General features: G+C 51.6%; 1 protein-coding gene across 2 annotated transcripts in view; it reads left to right on the top strand.

The window, feature by feature from the left end:
• The window catches only part of LOC119394531 (prohormone-3), a 117,529-nt gene that overhangs the window by 69,925 nt on the left and 28,369 nt on the right, over positions 1–19,235 (top strand). For both annotated transcript variants that reach the window (XM_037661854.2, XM_049415810.1), the window contains exon 4: positions 127–215. In XM_037661854.2, coding sequence (XP_037517782.1) covers positions 127–215 — 89 coding nt within the window. The remainder of the gene's footprint in view (positions 1–126; positions 216–19,235) is intronic.

Below are 19,235 nucleotides of genomic sequence, written 5' to 3'. Positions count from 1 at the left end.
CTGAGTGGATACACTTATGCGACATCCTATTTTCCTTACATTGCTTTACTGTTGTGCACGTATACTGTGCCGCGATGGCCATTTACCATGGTGTCGCAAATAACTGACATAGAGACATTCCCACAGATGACGAATGCCAGTCTTCGGACGAGTGTGATGCGTCCAGGGGTCTGTGCTGTCAGATGCAGCGAAGACACCGCATGGCACCAAGAAAGGTATGTATGCATGCCAAACATGTTGGCATGTCAACTTAACACGCTGAGATCAATTCTCTGGACGAGTTGGTGGTACACGTCGAAATCTAACAGCGCAGAAACGACACCAACAAAGACGAGGAACTAGCCGAAGAGACAGAGCGCTTTGTGTGTTCTCTTAGTTCCTCTTCTTTGTGTCGCTTCCGCGCTGTTAGGACACAACACAATAGATTGTCTGGTAATCGTGCTCTGCTCGAGTCAGGCACATAAAGCATGCATAGCTATGGTCATTTTTGTCTTTGTGTGTAGATGTGATTCCTTTATGCTTTACTCTCCGTGTTCTCGTCGTGTTTTGTTTCTATACACAATATTGTCACGCAGCCGTGACGATGAAGGGACGTGTACGACAGCATGAGGAGCAAGCCGCAATAATCCTTTATTTAATTGGGCTGACCTGCGCCGGAAAGGAACAAGTGAACCACCGTGCGGTTGCCGAAGAACTACCCCGGTGACCACGGCGGCGCTCAATTAAAGGCGAGATGCGTTTCCGATAAACCATCACACGAAGATAAGTTGGCTCATCACGCGTTCACAATGGAGCGCAGAGACAGACTAGTTACGCACATCACAAGCAAAGTGATCAGGATGAAAAGTGATCGAGGTATTACTCGCCCTTTAAGTAGGCATCGGCCTGATGCTTAAAAAACATGGTTGATCCCTCCGTCATAGGAATCGGTATTACACTAAAGTAAAACGTGCCTTTAGAAAAGTAGTTTAATGTTTACTGTACATTGATATTGCCACGCCCGCTTCTTGTTTTATTTTTTATTTTTGTCGAAGAGTTTCATCTTCTACAAGACGCCTACTGCCTTCGTCTACGTCACGGCCACGTGACATCTGGTGTAGGTGCGGGGTACGTTCGCGAAGAAGACACCGGCACCGTCGGGGACAGTCGAGCAAGCCACACACTGAAAGGACTACCCCCTCAATTTGGACTACTACCGGACAAGCCAAAAGCCACGGCAACGAAGACAACGGGCACGATGACAGCCGCGGTGTCCCCTGCAGCCGTCGCGATACAGCCGCCCAGAGAGCCGCCGACCTTCCATGGGTCGCCTAGCGATGACTCAGAAACCTGGCTCGAGAAGTTCGAAAGGGTCTCGACATTCAACAACTGGGACTCCGAGAACAAGCTGCGCCACGTCTACTTTTACCTGGAGGACGCAGCAAGGACATGGTTCAAGAACAGGGAGTCTACCCTGACAACGTGGGACATCTTCCTGACCAGCTTCCTCGCAGCGTTCACAAGTGTCGTGCGAAAGGAAAGGGCCGCGGCATTACTGGAGACACGGGTCCAGCTCCCGAACGAAAAAGTGACAATCTTCGCGGAAGAAATGACCAGAATCTTCTGCCACACCGACCCTAACATGGCCGAGGAGAAGAAGGTCCGTTTTCTCATGCGAGGAGTAAGGCAAGAGCTCTTCGCTGGGCTCATGCGGAACCCACCCAAGACAGTCCAGGAATTCGTCTCCCAGGCCACAACAATCGAGAGCACTTTGGAAATGCGCACCCGGCAATACAACCGCCGCTTGGTCCAAGACAGCGCAGCGGTTCAAGCTATCGGCTCCGACGATCTGCGCGAGATCATAAGGGCCGTAGTGCGCGAAGAACTTCGTCGAATGTTCCCGTCGTGCCAGCTTCAAGACGCCTCGATCGCAGACATCGTCCGACAGGAAATCCAGCATTCGCTGGGCATCCCTGAGTCAGCGCAGCCGCAGCTGCAAACAATGAGCTATGCTGCTGCAGCCCGACGCAACGCCCCCCCCCCCTCCTCACCCACGTCAAGACGCCGCGCCGCCCCAGCAGACGCCGGGGAAGGCCGACGTTTGGCGCATCCCCGACCACCGCTGACTCTGCTACCATTGCGGAGAAGCTGGCCACACCTACCGCCGCTGCCAGTACCGACAGATGGGACTACGTGGGTTCGCCATTGACGCGCCGGGTCCACAACGCGGTGAACGACCACGCGACATCGCTGACTACCTCGCAGGAGCGCAGTGGACACCTCGAGGGCCTTCTCGATCGCCATCGCCAGGCCGCCACGTCTCTCCCCAACGCCGGCCATACACTGGCCCAAGCCGGGGCCGGTCACCTAGCCCGTATCTGGAAAACTAAGGGCAGCAACCGATGGAGGTGCGGTTGCTGTACGACGAACTACCGAAGATCCTCCGCCGCCGACGACGACGCCACGAAGAAACCTTAACAACACGACTTAAACTAGACCGAGCCCTGATGACAAAACCGCGTGGCCGGAAGAACACCTGACGACGCAACGGGGAAGCAGTGGAACAAACTGACGTAGCCGTGACCCGACGCCATGACCTAACTGTAACGCAAGATGACGAACTAGCGACCTCGACGTTCTTATCGACGGCCACAGCGTTACAGCTCTCGTCGACACCGCAGCCAACTATTCTGTCATCAGTGGACCGTTCGCCACGAAGTTGAAAAAGGTCAAGACCGCCTGGAAAGGCCCCGAAATACGGACTGCTGGAGGACACCTAGTAACGCCGGCGGGAATCTGCACAGCGAGTGTCACCATTAACAACCTGATTTATCCCGCGAGCTTCGCTCTGCTACAGCTTCGCTCGACAGACGTCATTCTTGGTATGGACTTCTTAAGCTTACATGGTGCAGTCATCGACCTGAGATCCTAATCGATAACACTATCCACAGAAAAAGCATGACCGCCGCACACACCTCCAGGAAGGCACGCCTTGAATGTGCTGGAAGACCATGTCACCCTCCCCCCTCCCACCAGTGTCATCATTTCCGTCGGCACTCAAAAATCAGCAAACCTGGAAGGCGTCGTTAAAGGAGTCCAGCACTTGTTGATCAACCGCGAGATTCGCGTCGCAAGAGGAATAGCCGAGCTGCGTGGAGGGAAAGCAAGAGTGGTGCTCACGAATTTCAGCAACGAGTACAAGCACGTGAACAGAGGTACGACGGTCGCTTACATAGCAGAAATTGTGGAAGCCACCAATGCGTTCGCCCTCGCCGATTCTTCCGAGCCTACTCCGATGAAGCGAGCTCCCCAGCCAGCTTGCGACGTCAACCCGAGCCTTCCCGAGCATAAGCAAGAACAGCACAAAACTCTGCTCCTGCAATACCAGGACTGCTTTTCGTCGTCGTCAAGTATTCGGCAGACCCCAGTCGCAAAACACCGCATCATAACAGAGGAAAGTGCCAGGCCACTCAACCAGAGCCCGTACAGAGTTTCGACGCCAGAATGCGAGGCCATAATGAAACAAACCGACGAAATGTTCCGCGACGACATCATCCAGCCTTCCAAAAGTCCGTGGGCGTCACCAGTGATGTTAGTGAAGAAGGACGGGACCCTACGCTTCTGCGTCGATTATCGCTGCCTGAACAAAATCGCGAAGAAGGACGTTTACCCTCTCCCCCGGATAGACGACACCTTTGATCGACTTTACAACGCGAGGTACTTTTCTTCGATGGACCTCGAGACCGGCTACTGGCAAATTGAAGTCGACGAGAGAGACCAAGAGAAGGCCGCGTTTATAACACCAGACGGCCTCTTCGAGTTCAAGGTCATGCCCTTTTGTCTTTGCTCGGCACCTGCGACGTTCCAGCGCATTATGGACTCGCAGGATTGAAGTGGCAGACGTGCCTTGTGTACTTGGATGATGTTGTCGTGTTTGCCTCAAACTTCGACGAACACCTCCGGCGCCTTGAAGCTCTACAACAAGCAATCAAAACCTCCAGACTCACCCTAAAGCCTGAAAAGTGCCGCGTCGCGTACGACGAACTCTTGTTCTTCGGCCATGCGATTAGCAAGTCTGGAGTTCACCCGTACCCGCGGAAAAGAGCTGACCTTGCTGCCTTTCCGCCGCCCACCGACAAGAAGGCCGTAAGCCGATTTCTGCGCTTGCGCGCCTATTACAGACGTTTCGTCAACGAGTTTTCATGGATCGCTGAGCCACTGACGCAACTCACTAAGACCAACGTCGAATTCAGGTGGGAAACGGCGCAAGCTCAAGCATTTCAAGAATTGAAACGACGCCTGCAGACGCCTCCGATACTTGCGCATTTCGACGAATACGCCGATACGGAAATCCACGCAGACGCAAGCAGCGTAGGACTCGGCGCCCCAGAGATCGTCATCACGGACAGAGGTACCGCTTTTTCTGCGGACCTAACTCAGGCAATTCTGAGATACAGCCAGACAAGTCACCGCCGCACAACCGCCTACCACCCACAGACAAATGGCCTCACTGAGCGTCTAAACAAGACAATCGCTGACTTGCTGGCCATGTACGTCGACGTCGAACACAAGACATGGGATGCCATCCTTCCGTACGTGACCTTCGCATACAACACGGCCGTGGAAGAAACGACGCAGATGGCGCCCTATAACTTGGTCTATGGAAGAAACCCGACAACGACGCTCGACGCCATGTTGCCCAACATCCCCGGCGAAGAAAATCTCGACGCCATTGTTTACCTTCAGCGCGCCGAAGAAGCCCGACAGCGCGCCCGCCAACGCATCAAGAATCAGCAGATGACCGACAGCCGCCGTTACAATCTTCGACGACGCTTCGTGGAGTACCAGCCCGGCGACCGCGTTTGGCTCTGGACGTCGATACGCCGCCGTGGGCTCAGTGAAAAACTTCTTCGGCGATGCTTCGGGCCATACAAGGTGCTTTGACGTCTTGGCGCTCTTGACTACGAGGTCATCGCAGACGGCATTATGAACTCCCAGCGACGCCACGCACGACCTGAAATCGTTCATGTCGTGCGCCTTAAGCCGCTTTTGGCGCGTTAGTGAACCTGGGGACTCTACTTTTTCCTTTGTTATTATAATTTATTTCTGTATGCACTTGTTTTTTTTTCCTTCTATGTTCTGTCACAAGCATCGGGACGGTGCTTTTTCAGAGGGGGGCAATGCCACGCCCACTTCTTGTTTTATTTTTGATGTATTCGGGTTTGATCAGCAAGGACGGTTATCAACGCTGACCACGCCGCAGTGTTCGAGAAAGTTCGCGATTGTAGTACATCGCTTTGTTAAGATTGCGGCAGGACGCGAATAGTCTAGATTAGTCCAAAGCTTGCGTGACCACCAGTGATACGACTGGATAGTTCGATGCGTGCTGTATAAAAGACGGCGCGTCCCAGCCATGAGCAGTTTTTCGACGGCCGACACTCTATTCGCCGCTATCAGGGTACAGTGTGTATTCCTGTAGTTTCATTTTCCGTTTCCCGGCCACAAGCGCGGCCAAATAAAGAGTTTCATCGTCGACACAACGACTTCTGCCTTCGTCTACGTCAAGACCACGTGACAATATAAGAGAGCTTGCACAATGTCTATTGGTGTTTGGCAACACTTGGCAGCATATTGGTGTTTGGCACCATTTAACGTGGATGCAGCCACGCTCACGCTTGGTGGCAGATCTACATCCCGACGACTAACGTCCATGATCAATGATTATACAAACCTTAGTGGTAGCTGTAGTAGTTAGCGGTGAGAGCGTAATCAGAGAAAGCGGCGCGACAGCGAGAAGAGCGTCGCTGATTAAACGCGGAACATTGGGTTAAAGTCACCATCCCGCTGCATATTAAAGAGTTATTGAACAATACGGCGGTATTTGAAGGAAACCCAACAATCATGCTTCTGAACCCTCGTGAGAGAGCGCGAGAAGCCGAAGTGACCAGCAGCCACGCCGTCACGCAGGGCCTGCATAACTTTTTGGACGGAGTGCCAAGGGCACAATGAGAAGGTAGTTGGTGCGAACTGTGAAGACATTCTTTGCCAGCACGTTGTCTTCACAGCAAAGCGAAAGCAATCGACGCCTGAATACATCGGAACAACAGCGGTCTTGCCTTGCAAGCACTACACAGGGCTGCGCGGTCCTGAATCGCTCCGCTGCTGCTCGGCGAAGTCGCCGGCGCTTAAAGGTCCCAGGAAGGTGTCATCTTAATCGTCTTGAGGTACCGGGTCAACAGGGGCACAGAACAAGCAGTCGGCATCCGAATGCTTCCGTTCGGACTTGCACACCACGGTGACGTCGAGTTAGTAGAGCCCCAGGCGCCACCGGGCCAGGCGTCCTGAAGGGTCCTTATGATTGCCTGCCAACAAAAGGCGCGATGGTCGCTGACCACAATGAAAGGCCTGCCGTACAGGTAAGGACGAAACGTTGACGTTGGCAAAATAATCTAAGACATCCCTTTTCCGTCGTCAAACAGTTGGTTTCGGCTTTCGAGAGTGACCGGGTAGGATAACCAATGGTCTTTGAAGACCGTCCCTTCTCTGCACAAGCATGGCGCCGAGTCCCGCCCTACTTACGTCGGTGTGAATTTCGGTGTCGCATCGTCGAAATGCGACTTAACTGGCGTGGCTTCACAAATGCTTTCATGTCTTGTATTTCACACTCGAAATGTACGTGGGATTTCATAACAGTCAAAGGTACGTGTGGCGATGCGAGAGAAGTAGAGATGGGATGTAATAGGGCTCAGTGAAGTTAGGAGGACAGATGAGGCTTATACATTGCTAAAAAACGGGCACGTCCAATGCTATCGTGGCTTACCTGACAGAAGAAAACGGGGGGTGGGAATCCTTATCCATAAAAATATAGCTGGCAACGTAGAAGAATACTATAGTATTAGTGAAAGGGTTGCAAGTATTGTAATTAAACTTAATAAGAGGTACAAGGTGAAGGTGGTACAGGTCTACGCGGCTACATCCAGCCATGATGACCATTTAGTTGAACGCTTCTATGAAGACGTAGAATCAGCTATGGACAAGGTAAAAACACAGTATAGTGTACTGGTGGCTGACTTTAATGCCAAGGTAGGCAAGAAGCAGGCTGGAGACCAAGCATTGCGGAAATATGGCATCGGTTCTAGAAATGAGAGAGGGGAGTTCGCTGAACGCAATAATTTACGAATCTTGAATACCTTCTACTGAAAACGGGCGAACCTTAAATGGACGTGGAGGAGCACTAATGGCGAAACTAAGAATAAAGTAGACCATACTGTGCGAACACTCTGGCATCGTGCAGGTTGTGAAAGTGGTTGGGAAGATACGATGCAGTGATCATAGAATGGTAAGGTCTCGAATTCGCCTAGACTTGAGGAAGGAATGGAAGAAACTGATACGCAAGAAGCCAATTAACGAGCTAGCGCTGACAGGGAAAGTACAGGAATTCAGGGTTTCGCTTCAGGACAGATACTCGGCTGGTACAGTCATTAGAGTACCATGTTAGGCCTAGGCCAGGTGCAGTCATGTACCAGGCTAGGTACATTTATTAGACAGGAGACTGGCAAGTTCTCCCAAGAGACAAAAAACCTGATTAATAAAGCACTGACATCAAATTTCAAGCTCGAGATGTGTCCTTCATTTGATTGTTCGGTAGTCATAAGTATTTTTGACCAAGTTTGAATGGCGTGCGTCAGCTGGAAGTTATTTTATTTCGAGGTCAAAGAGCGTACGAAAGCTCAAAGAGGCATTCATCATCCTGCGACATCGACATTACTGTGACGTGTTAGGTGTGGCGCATACCATCCTGAGTGACGATACACTAGTAGCGATGACGTCGACGATTCGAGTGTTCTTATCGTGGCGCCGACGCCTGGAAACGCTCTCACTCTTCATGCCTGACCTTCGTAGCGCCGCTTTGAATGATTTCATGAAATTACAAGACGCAAACCACCAGGAAAAGACAGGCGAAAGGAAAGAGCGTGATTCGACGTGTGTTCGTCAGTTAGCATGTTAGGGAATTGTGTTGTTGGAAGCGCGGAAAAAGCGGAATGAGTGTGTCTTTTCATTACACGTGAGGTACACGCCGACAGGACGTCAAGCTATGAAAGTGGAGTAGCGTATAGATAAATATCATCGCTAACAAATAACACGCAGGTAGCGTTAACAGCGAATTTTAGTTGGTCCGTAGACCTCGTTGCGCTGGCATATAGGGATGGTAAAATCGATGAACGTGTGGCGAAGCATTTGGTACTGTTTAACGGTTGCGCTCTCCAGCGGCTCCTAGTGGGTCGTCCTCTTCAAAACGCCGCTCGCGCTCGGAGCCCGTGTTTTTGCCTTGACTGTCGCCACAGCGGATTGTCGCCGAATGCCGTCCAATAAACAGCTTAACAAATTGGTGGAGAGTGCTGGGCTCCCATTCGATGCCCCTGGAGCTTCGTTCCCGTACTCTGCCATCTACCATGCCTCAGGACGCCGCTCAGCAAACGCCGCCTCCCACACCGACCACATGTCCCGGTGTCCCACGCATCCGCAATCCACCTAACTTCACTGGCGCCGATGGCACCGACGTGGAGGACTGGCTCGCAATTTGCGAGCGCGTGAGCGTACCCAGCAAATGGGACGAAGTAGGCAAGTTGAGCAACTTGGTTTTCTACCTCGCGGGAATTGCAAGCTTGTGGTACAACAAGCACGCGTCCGATTTTGTGACTTGGTCGGATTTTAAGACCGCCGTCATCAACGCTTTTGGCCGCCCTGCAGTTCGTAAGCTACAAGCAGAACAGCGCTTACGAGAACGAGCTGAGCAGGCCGGTGAATCTTTCCCCAGTTATATCGAAGACGTCCTGGACTTGTGTAAGAAAGCCAACGGCACAATGTCCGAGTCTGACAAGATCCGGAACATTATGAAGGGCATTGACGACGATGCCTTCACCATGTTGCTCGCCAAAAAACCCTTCCACCGTGGCCGAGGTCATAACACTGTGCCAGAGCTACGAGGGGCTCCGCCGGCAACGTTCGAGGACCCGTCGCTCTCCATCACGCGACGAAGAGTTTGCTGGCTTGGCGGCCATACCTGACCAGGCCACGTTGCTGGCAGAAGTGAAGTCATTCGTGCGCGAGCAAATCGTACGCCAGTTCTCTCTCCTGGCCTTCGCCCACCCGCCGCACGTTCAACAGTCGTCGGCGACCCTTCTTCCTCCCCTCCGCCGAGCGATTGAGCAGGAAATCACGGAGGTGATGCCTGAGTACCACCAGCAACCTCCGGCTCCTGCACCACAGAGTTACGCTCAAGTTGTCGCCAGGACGCACCAGGCAATCCCTGCGGCTGCACCGTTGAGTTACGCCGAAGCCGCCGCTAGGCCTCCGTCCTTCGAAGCGGGCGTGCCGGCTACGTATGCTGCCGTCATCCCTACGCCCCGACTGCAACCCACCATGCAGTCATTTCAGCAGCTGCCCCGTCAATCGCATCCTGCGACATCGGCGGGACCTGCCCCGGCGAACCGATGGCGCACACCCGACAATCGGCCCATCTACTTTGCATGCGGTTATGCCGGTCACGTGGCACGTTACCGCCATCGCGTGCAGCCGCCTCGAGTCACGTCACCCGCCACCAGCCAGTCCAGCCATGGATTCTACGACCCAGCTATGTCACTGACGTCATGCCCAGCACCTCCACCAATTTGTTAAGTTGTTTATTTAACGGCACTCGGCGACAATCCACTCGGCGACTCGGCACTCGGCTCCATCCACTCGCCGCTCTCCGTCTCCACGACGTCGCTCACTGTCACCAATGGGGCCACGTTCTGTCGCACTAGAGCAGGAAAACTAGTCGTCGCAGTCTACGGCAAGGGCTGCGACGCTATCGAACTGTAAAAGCCCTCAGCGAAGTCCATCGAATGTCATAGACGTGTTTGTGGACGGTGTTCGCGCATCTGCCCTTATCGACACTGGAGCCGCCGTAACCGTTATGGACGCAAAACGTAGCCGCTTACTCCGAAAAGTGACAACGCCACTTTCAGGGATGTCCCTCCGTACCGCCAGCTCCCATAGTATTAGGCCTACAGCAGTATGCACTTCTCGCGTCGTCATTCAGGGCGTTCTGACGTTCTGTGCGACGTCGAGTTCATCATAATTGCTGCATGCTCCCACGACATCCTGGGATGGGATTTTCTCTCCCGCCACGACGCCATAATTCACTGCGCACCAGCCACCCTCGAACTCTCACCGTTCTCACATTTGACGCCAGCAGACAGTCCATTGGCATTCACCAAGATCCTCGTCAAAGACGATACCAAAGTTCCTCCAAACTCGTCGACGGCCGTGCCAGTTTACTGCGCCGGTCTCTGCGACACCATTGCACTCCTTTCGCCATCTGACCGCGTTTGCACCAGGAAAGGTTTGCGGCACCTTTCGCGACCGTGCAAGTCACTCAGGGTAGCACCGCTATTTTAGGGGCGAAGATCCTTAAAGCGGCACCCGTTTGTCCCTCGTAGTGCGTAACCAGTCTTAACGCTAGTACCAGATCTTGACCTCCAAGGTGGTGGCGGTGGGAGATTTCTCCTGTGCGTTGTTGAACAATAAAAAATTCGCAGCGTGCGCGTTAACTAAAAGCCGAATTCTTCTGTCTCTCATTCCCCATTAGCAGCCATTGGCATGTTTCAGTAGGAAACGTTAGTAGAAGTAGAAGTGTAAGTGTTAGCTAAAAGCCGACTTCTTCTGTCTCTCATTCCCATTAGCAGCCATTGTTTACCTCCAAGGTAGTGCCTGGTGAGATTCCTCCTGTGCGTGATTAAACAATGAAAATTTTGCTCAAAACGCCGTTGATTGGTGAAATAAACCAACGAAAGACGCCAGATGTTTTCTAAAAGCAAAACGAAAAGACGCCAGCTGTTTAACGAAAGACGCCAGATGTTTTCTAAAGCAATGGTTTTCTAAACAATGAAAATTCACAGCGTACATGTAAAATTAAAGTGAGCTGCAAGTCGTCATAACTCTCATCGAACCTTTAGTATAAACGCGCCCGATCTCACGTCGGTGATGATGTACTGGGCAGAATTCACGGAAGATTCACGGTTTACCGATGAACCTCCGCAGCTTCGCCCACTCATCATCATTCACTCCGTGGATATGCTGTGATTTTTTTTGTTACCAACCCATCCCCGCACAATGTTACGTTGGTGCGAGGCGAATGCCTCGGCAGAGTGGAGCCCCTCGAAGACGCACAAGTTCTGGACGCACCCGATGACTCGCACTGCACCAGTTCCCGTACCATCAGTGCCATTTCCACGTCTGATTCATCACCCGCGGATGTATTTGGTCCCTCCATTGCTGACAACCTTATGTCGGTCCAGCGTTCCCAGCTTCTGTGCCTGTTGGAAGAATTTCGTTCTTCTTTCGATGTCGGGCAAACTTCTCTCGGCCGGACGTCCGCTGTTACGCATAGCATCGACACTGGCGCCCAACCACCACTGCGGCAACGTCCATGTCGCGTGTCTGCCACAGAACGTCGGGTAATTAATGAGCAAGTCGGCGACATGCTTCGACGCGACGTTATTCGACCCTCGGACAGCCCATGGGCGTCTCCTGTTGTTCTCGTTGCCAAGAAGGACGGTTGTGTGCGGTTCTGTGTGGTGGTGGTGGTGGTATCTTTATTGCTCACAGAACAAACAAACAAAAAAAAAGAGGGCACCAGTACGACTACCGAAGGCTCATCAAGATCACTCGGAAGGATGTTTAACGGTTGCGCTCTCCAGCGGCTCCTAGTGGGTCGTCCTCTTCAAAACGCCGCTCGCGCTCGGAGCCCGTGCTTTTGCCTTGACTGTCGCCATAGCGGATTGTCGCCGAGTGCCGTCCAATAAACAGCTTACAAACGATTAATCGATTGAACGATTAAAGGAGCACCGTTATCATAATCGATTTCCGCCTTGTAGTTAATCGACTTAATCGATTAAAACTATTCGATTAATCGATTACGCAACCCCTCCCCCCCACCCCAATACCGCCCCTTGGCCGGTGCGCATGAGTGCGAGGCGAGTGATTCCGAGACGCAGAAGTCGAGCGCAGCTACCCTTTTACAGCGAAAGCTGTTATGAGATCACAACAAGGGCCGTTTTTGGCGCCGTAGTTGTCCGCCGGTGTCCGTAACCACTATTGATCGAAATAAGAAAAAAAACGAAATAAACAATTTCCAGAATGGGACGTGGTTCGAACCTGGGCCTTCTGCGTGGAAGCCCAGTATCCTACCTCAGAACCATGCCGGTGCTTGAAACTGTTTTGCAAGAAGACCAAATACAGTCTTCATGTCGGGAAGGAACCACATTAACATATGTAATGTAGCGTGGTAGAAGAGTAAAATAACAACCATGTGTCACACAATGCGAATTCTGTAACCAGGCGTCACACAATGCGAATTGAGCAACGAGTGAGTTGTTGAATGCTTCCAACCCATTACAAAGGGCACTGCCATAATTCTTCATCGTCATTAGCCACAGCATCAACAAAGTGCACGTAATGCCTTACAGGTGTTTAGTAGGTACCACGGTTCTGCGCAGAATGACGAAAAATTGCGTAGTGGCTGCTTCCTTCCTTCACAAAAATTATGATTTATAGTGTAGTGGGTTCCTCGCAAGTGCACTTCTATTGGTTGCCAAGGAAGCCCATAGGGCTCCCATGATCCATTTCCTGAGGCTCTCAATAAAGTTAATTCCCTCTCTCTACCTCTTTCTCAAGTTAGCGTAGGTTATAAAGCGTGGCGGGAGAATGAAATAACGACCGGGCGTCACACAATGTGAATTACGTAACTAGTGGGTCATTTAAAGCTTCCAACCCATTACAAAAGGCTCAGTCATAATTCTTCATCGTCATCAGCTGTCGCATCAAGAAACTGCACATAATGATTTACAGATGGCATCTCGTTTCTCCGCAGAATGACGAGTAATGTCGTGGTGGGTGCTTCCAACCTCACAAAAATTATCATTTGTGGCGTAGTGGGTACGTTGCTAGTGTAGTTGTATTAGTAGCCACAAGAGAGTTTATAACGGGCTCTAGAAATGCCGCTCTTCGAGCTTTCGCTGTGACTGTGCTGCGCTTTCCGCGCAGGCCTGGCGTTTTTTTCACTACAGCGCATATTTGTACGCTAGTAGAACGAGCCCAAAGCCGGCGGCGGCCCTATTCCATAGAGGCAGAAATGAACTCGCCCTGGTGTCCGTAGCGTACGGCGTCTATCTTCAAGCCCTGCCCAAGGCTCCAAGCCCTGGCAGGAGGCGGCCCCACTCCGACGAGGCAGAGATGCACTTGACCGCTTCCCATCGCTCACAGCCTACTGCATTCACCTCCTCTCGCCCCCCTTTCTTCTATCCTGTGCTGGTTAACCGTCGGTGAAGTGCACGTGATGCTCGCTTGCTATATTGCGTTATTAGTACATTTTGGTGCGTATAATGTTTCCTTTGTCATGTCATAATGACGAGTAATCGCAAGAGGAGCGCGGTGTGGACGTTGTTCACAGAAGATTAAAAAACGACGACTACTATGTGTGATAAAGGTGGTAAGCATTACTCGAAGCTAGCGACGGAAAATCTTTAGATATCACCTGCTTCTTGCCCACTTTATTAATGTGCCAAAGGGTCATCCTCCAAAAAGTCGTCCTCCAAAGAAAAATGGTCATGACTAAAATTACAATTTTGAACACACCGTTCCCGAACCGCCTCTTCAGGTAAGTTATCCATATCTCGCTACTTAGCCAAGATCCTTTGGGTAACTTATCTTGAAAATCGGGTCGCACTTCAATAACACAAGCGATTTTTATGTTTCAAGATGTTCGACTGTTATTCGTTCAAAAAGCTGCGTCCTCTTTGCAGGACCTCTTCCTTAATTGTGTTTGTGTTTTCAGCGCTATGGCTTTATTGAATGAAAGCAGCAAGGTGGTGCACCAACGCTCAACAGTGAAGTTTGTTGTTTTCTGTAGATTTCAGACGTACGAACGCATCGTCTAGTTGCTTAATTCATTCGTGTTTGTTTTCAGCTCCACGCTGTTTCATCGTGTGTCATCGCACGAATTCAGCTCTCCTTTCCTTTGATAAACTAGCAATTTTCTTCACCTGCAGTGTCTACGGCAATTTTTTTTTATTATTTTAATTAACTCTCAGATCCGCCATGGTGGATAAGTCGTTACGGCGCTCGACGGCAGATTAGAAGGTCGCGGGTTCAAACCCGGCCGCGATGGTCGCGTTTCGATGGAGGCGATATGGTAGAGGCCCGTGTACTGTACGATGTCGGCACACGTTCAAGAACACCAGATGGTCGAAATTTCCGGAGCCATCCACTACAGCGTGCCTCATAATCATATTGAGGTATTGGGAAGTAAAACCCCACATATTAATAACATTATTTACTCTCCGGTTTTATTTATTTTATTTCTTGTTTAACTGCACTATACAGTGGTCCAAGAAGTGCCACATTGTAAAATGCGTTGTTTATCTCTTGACTGGTTCCCATTGCCGTTATATTTTACTCCTTAGCAAATAAAAGATTATTGTTTACCAATGAATCAAAGATAGAAAATTTATTAGAAGGCAGAGAGGGTGGCCTGAGCTATTACGCCCAGGCCTCCTACACTGCGCTGGGGAAAACGCAACGGGGGAAAATAGTGATGAAGTATGATAATGGTGACGGAAAGAAGTGATCCGTACCTATATATATATATATATATATATATATATATTGTGAGCATTATTCGTGCGCTTCATCTTCTCATCTGTATACATTCATCATCACCACTCTGGCCGGGGTTGTGGGGCTCTCTCTCGGTGAATAAAAAGAAGAGTTGTTGTACGACCTAAACGTTGCTTCACAAGTGGTGGAGAGTGCTGTCCGGTCCCCTAGTCCTCTCCTTCCAGCGGTTCCTCGTCATCTTCAGCTACAAAACATCCCTGCAGCTACGTTAGGGTCGCCGCCTATACAACCAGCACTCGGCCATGTCTCGAGACGATCCGACCAACGCGACTCCATCAACACCGCCTGCGCCCGTGGGAATCCCTTCTTGGACTGTCACCACCCCTCAAAAGGATCCACCGATGCTCGCTGGCCTTCGCGGGGAAGACGTTGAGGACTGGTTGGAGCAGTACGACCGCGTGAGTGCGCTTAACCACTGGGACGCTTCTGCGAAACTGTCCCGCGTCCCTTTCTATCTGACAGGGGTTGCCAAGACTTGGTTTTTCAACCACGAACTGGATTTCGCAGACTGGACCACCTTTAGGCAGCAGCTCCGTCAGATCTTTGCGAACCCTTCTGTCCGTTCAGACATCGCTAAACGGAAGCTTGCTGAGCGTGTCCAACAGTCTGGTGAGTCGTACACTTCGTACATCGAAGACGTCCTCGCCCTTTGCCGCCGTGTCGACAGCTCCATGGCGGAGAATGACCGCGTTCGCCACCTGCTCAAACGCATAGACACCGTGGCCTTCAACGCTCTCGCTGCAAAGAACCCCACCACAGTTGCAGATATCACCACTACCTGTCAGCGCCTCGACGATCTTCAACTTATACGCTTGCAACCTGACACGCCTGGTCTCAGGGCAACCAACGACAGCGACCTGCGTGCGCTGATTCGCTCTATTATCCGCGAGGAACTGCAACTACAAGCTGCGTCGTGTTCTCTAGAGCTCCGCACGACGCCCCCTGGAGGCAACCTCCGCAACATCGTGAGGGAGGAACTGGCGTCCATGACGTGCATGCAAGTCCCGAGCCCGCATCCCGCACCAACGCCCACCTACGCTCAGGTTGCCGCTCTCGCATCACCTTCCCAACAGTCAACGCAGCATGGGTCAACAATGGCTGCTTCGCTCAATGCTCTCTCACCGAGGGCCATGCCTCAGTCTTTCAACGCTTGGCGTCCACCTCGACCGGTTTGCTATTATTGCAGAATCCGCGGCCACATTTCAAGGTTCTGCCGACGACGTCAACAAAATGAAAGGCGCGGCTATGACGATTTTGAAAGGGACGAGTTTGCCCCTGTTCCCCAAAATCGCCATTCATACCAGCTTTACCCACGTCGCTCACAATCTCCGCAGAACTTCGATACAGCCGGTATTTTCCGTTCCTCGCGTCGCCGCTCTCCATCGCCCATGCGGCGCTCCTCTTCTCCCCTTCGTCCAGCTACCACGGTAACTGATCATCGCCCGGAAAACTAACCAGTGCAGCTTTAGGAGGGAAAGCTGCTTCTTACGGACTACATCAAACTCCTCCGGAACGACCCTCAAATGTACTGTCAGTGTGTGTTGAAGGTATATGGACCGAAGCCTTGGTGGACACGGGTGCGTCGCTTTCAGTTATTAGTGTCGACCTTTGTTCTAGATTGCGAAAAATGAAGACGCCGTATGATGGTCCTCCCCTTCGCTGTGCTAATGCAGTTTTTGTTCAGCCCTCCGGTGTTTGCACAGTCCGAGTTTTTATTGAGGGCATTCTTCACCACATACAGGTTATCGTTCTGCCTTCGTGTACTAACGCGCTCATTTTGGGGTGGGACTTCCTCTCCTCAGCTTCAGCGGTGATATCTTGCCGTCAGAGAGTCATTCACATGAGAGACACTGCGCTTTCGTCAGATATCGATGCTCATAGCCTGCGCTTCGTCACGGCTGCTGATTGCTTTATTCCTCCAGGTCATGAGCATATTCTAACGCTAACATCTGATACGATCATTAATGGTGATGTATTCCTCGCACCGTGCGGACGTTCCATATCTGCTAGCCTTACCTTTGCTCCTAGCCTGGTGCGGTTTCACGATGGTAGAGCGTTGGTCACGGCAGTTAACCCTACTTCTTTGCCTGTTGCTCTGCCCCAGGGCACCTCTGTGACTTGCTTTACTGACACCGAACCACTTTCTCTGGTGCCCCTCCACGCCGAACCGCCATCTTTATCTACCAGTACCGATGACCATGCTACAACGGCTGCTTTAACTGCCACAATAAATCCCGATCTCACGGCGGCGCAAAAGGAAGCACTTTTCGCGCTACTTCAAAAACACAGCGCTTCGTTTGATATCCATTCAAAGCTCCTGGGCCGCACTTCCGTTGCAGTGCATCGCATTGAAACCGAAGGCAATTCAATTGTACGCCGCCGCCCATATCGTGTGTCTTCCGCTGAGCGGAAAATAATCGAGGACAACGTTGCCGACATGCTCAAACGGGACGTCATCCGGCCATCGTCCAGCTCTTGGTCATCACCTGTAGTGTTGGTCCGGAAGAAGGACGGTTCTGTGCGATTCTGCGTCGATTATCGAGCGCTTAATAAAATCACGCGCAAAGACGTGTACCCGATGCCACGAATAGACGACGCACTTGACTCTCTCCAGGGTGCTGAATTTTTCTCCAGCCTCGATCTCCGTTCTGGGTATTGGCAAATACCTATGCACGAAGCGGACAAGGATAAGACGGCATTTGCAACACCAGACGGGCTGTATGAATTCAACGTCATGCCTTTCGGTTTATGTAATGCTCCTGCCACGTTTGAACGCATGATAGACACAGTTCTTCGCGGCCTTAAGTGGAAAACATGTCTCTGTTACCTAGACGACATCGTTATTTTTTCTACCACTTTTCGTCAGCATCTTGAGCGCTTGGACGAAGTTTTGACGTGTATCTCGAACGCTGGACTACAGCTAAACACGAAGAAATGCCATTTCGCCAGCAAGAAGATCAAAGTATTGGGCCACCTTGTCAGCAAAGACGGCGTTCGGCCGGATCCTGACAAGCTTGCTGCCGTGATGAGCTTCCCTCGTCCAGGAAATCAAAAACAACTACGAAGTTTTCTAGGCCTGGCGTCCTACTTCCGCCGCTTCATCAGCCATTTTGCTGCCATCGCGTCGCCACTGCACAAGCTGCTGACGTCCGGATCTGCCTTCACTTGGACCGCCGACTGCGAGCGTGCTTTTCAAGCTCTTAAGCATGCCTTAACATCCGACCCCGTTCTGTGTCACTTCGACGAGAACGCACCTACTTGCTTGCACACCGACGCTAGCGGCCATGGGATCGGTTCAGTTCTTCTACAGCGGGATGCCACTTCACGAGAGAGAGTTGTTGCTTATGCCAGTCGTGCTCTCACGGCTGCCGAACAGAACTACTCGATAACAGAGCAGGAATGTCTCGCCGTCGTTTGGGCCATACAAAAATTTCGACCATATCTGTACGGACGCCACTTCACAGTAATTACAGATCATCACGCCTTATGCTGGCTATCTTCTCTGAAAAACTTGTCTGGTCGCCTGGGTCGTTGGGTACTCCGTCTGCAAGAGTACAATTTTGACGTCGTCTACAAGTCTGGCAAGAAACATCAAGATGCTGACGCTCTCTCTCGCTGCCCCCTGCCACTACCATCGTCGAGTACGCTTGTCCATCGCGCGTCCCGTGGTGGCGACGATGCGTCACCCCTTACGTTATCCCAACTAGAGGTTACTGACACGCTGGCTTCTAATCACTACGCTCAATTCGCCTCCCGCCAGCGTGATGATCCATACTGCAATCGCATTATCGAACGCTTAAGTGGCAGATTGCCTCCGCCTAATGCCAGATTGCGTCGACAACTACGACAATTCAAGCTCGACAACAATGTTCTACATCGTTACGTTTATACTACCGATGGACACCGATTGGTTCCAGTTCTTCCACGTTCGCTACGTCACCAAGTCCTCGAAGCCTTTCACGACGACCCATGTGCAGGCCACTTGGGGTTCCACAAAACATACAGCCGCGTCAGGAGACGTTTCTTCTGGTCTGGCCTCTCTACCTTTGTGGCCAAGCACGTTGCATCTTGCCCTCTGTGCCAACGACGGAAGCGACCTACATCGTGTCCTGCTGGCCTGTTACAGCCCATTCCGTGTCCCGAGACACCTTTCGCCATCGTTGGAATCGATCTCCCAATCACACCAGCAGGTCATCGATGGATCGTGACAGCTGTTGATCACCTGACACGGTACGCCGAGACTGCTCCTCTACGTACTAGTTCTGCCTCAGATGTTGCCGATTTCTTTCTAAACGCCATTGTGTTGCGTCATGGGGCACCTCGCGTCCTGCTGAGTGATCGCGGCAAGACTTTCCTGTCCACCATCATTGAAGACCTACTGCGGACTTGTGGCACAGTGCATAAGACGACTTCAGCCTACCACCCTCAAACAAATGGGTTGACAAAGAGATTTCATCGAACACTAACAGATATGTTATCCATGTATATCGGACCAAACCACGACAACTGGGATACAATTTTGCCATTTGTGACGT

This window comes from Rhipicephalus sanguineus, chromosome 5 (genome assembly GCF_013339695.2).
Source record: "Rhipicephalus sanguineus isolate Rsan-2018 chromosome 5, BIME_Rsan_1.4, whole genome shotgun sequence".
NCBI lineage: Eukaryota > Metazoa > Arthropoda > Arachnida > Ixodida > Ixodidae > Rhipicephalus > Rhipicephalus sanguineus.
This window is presented reverse-complemented; position numbering and strand designations above follow the sequence as displayed.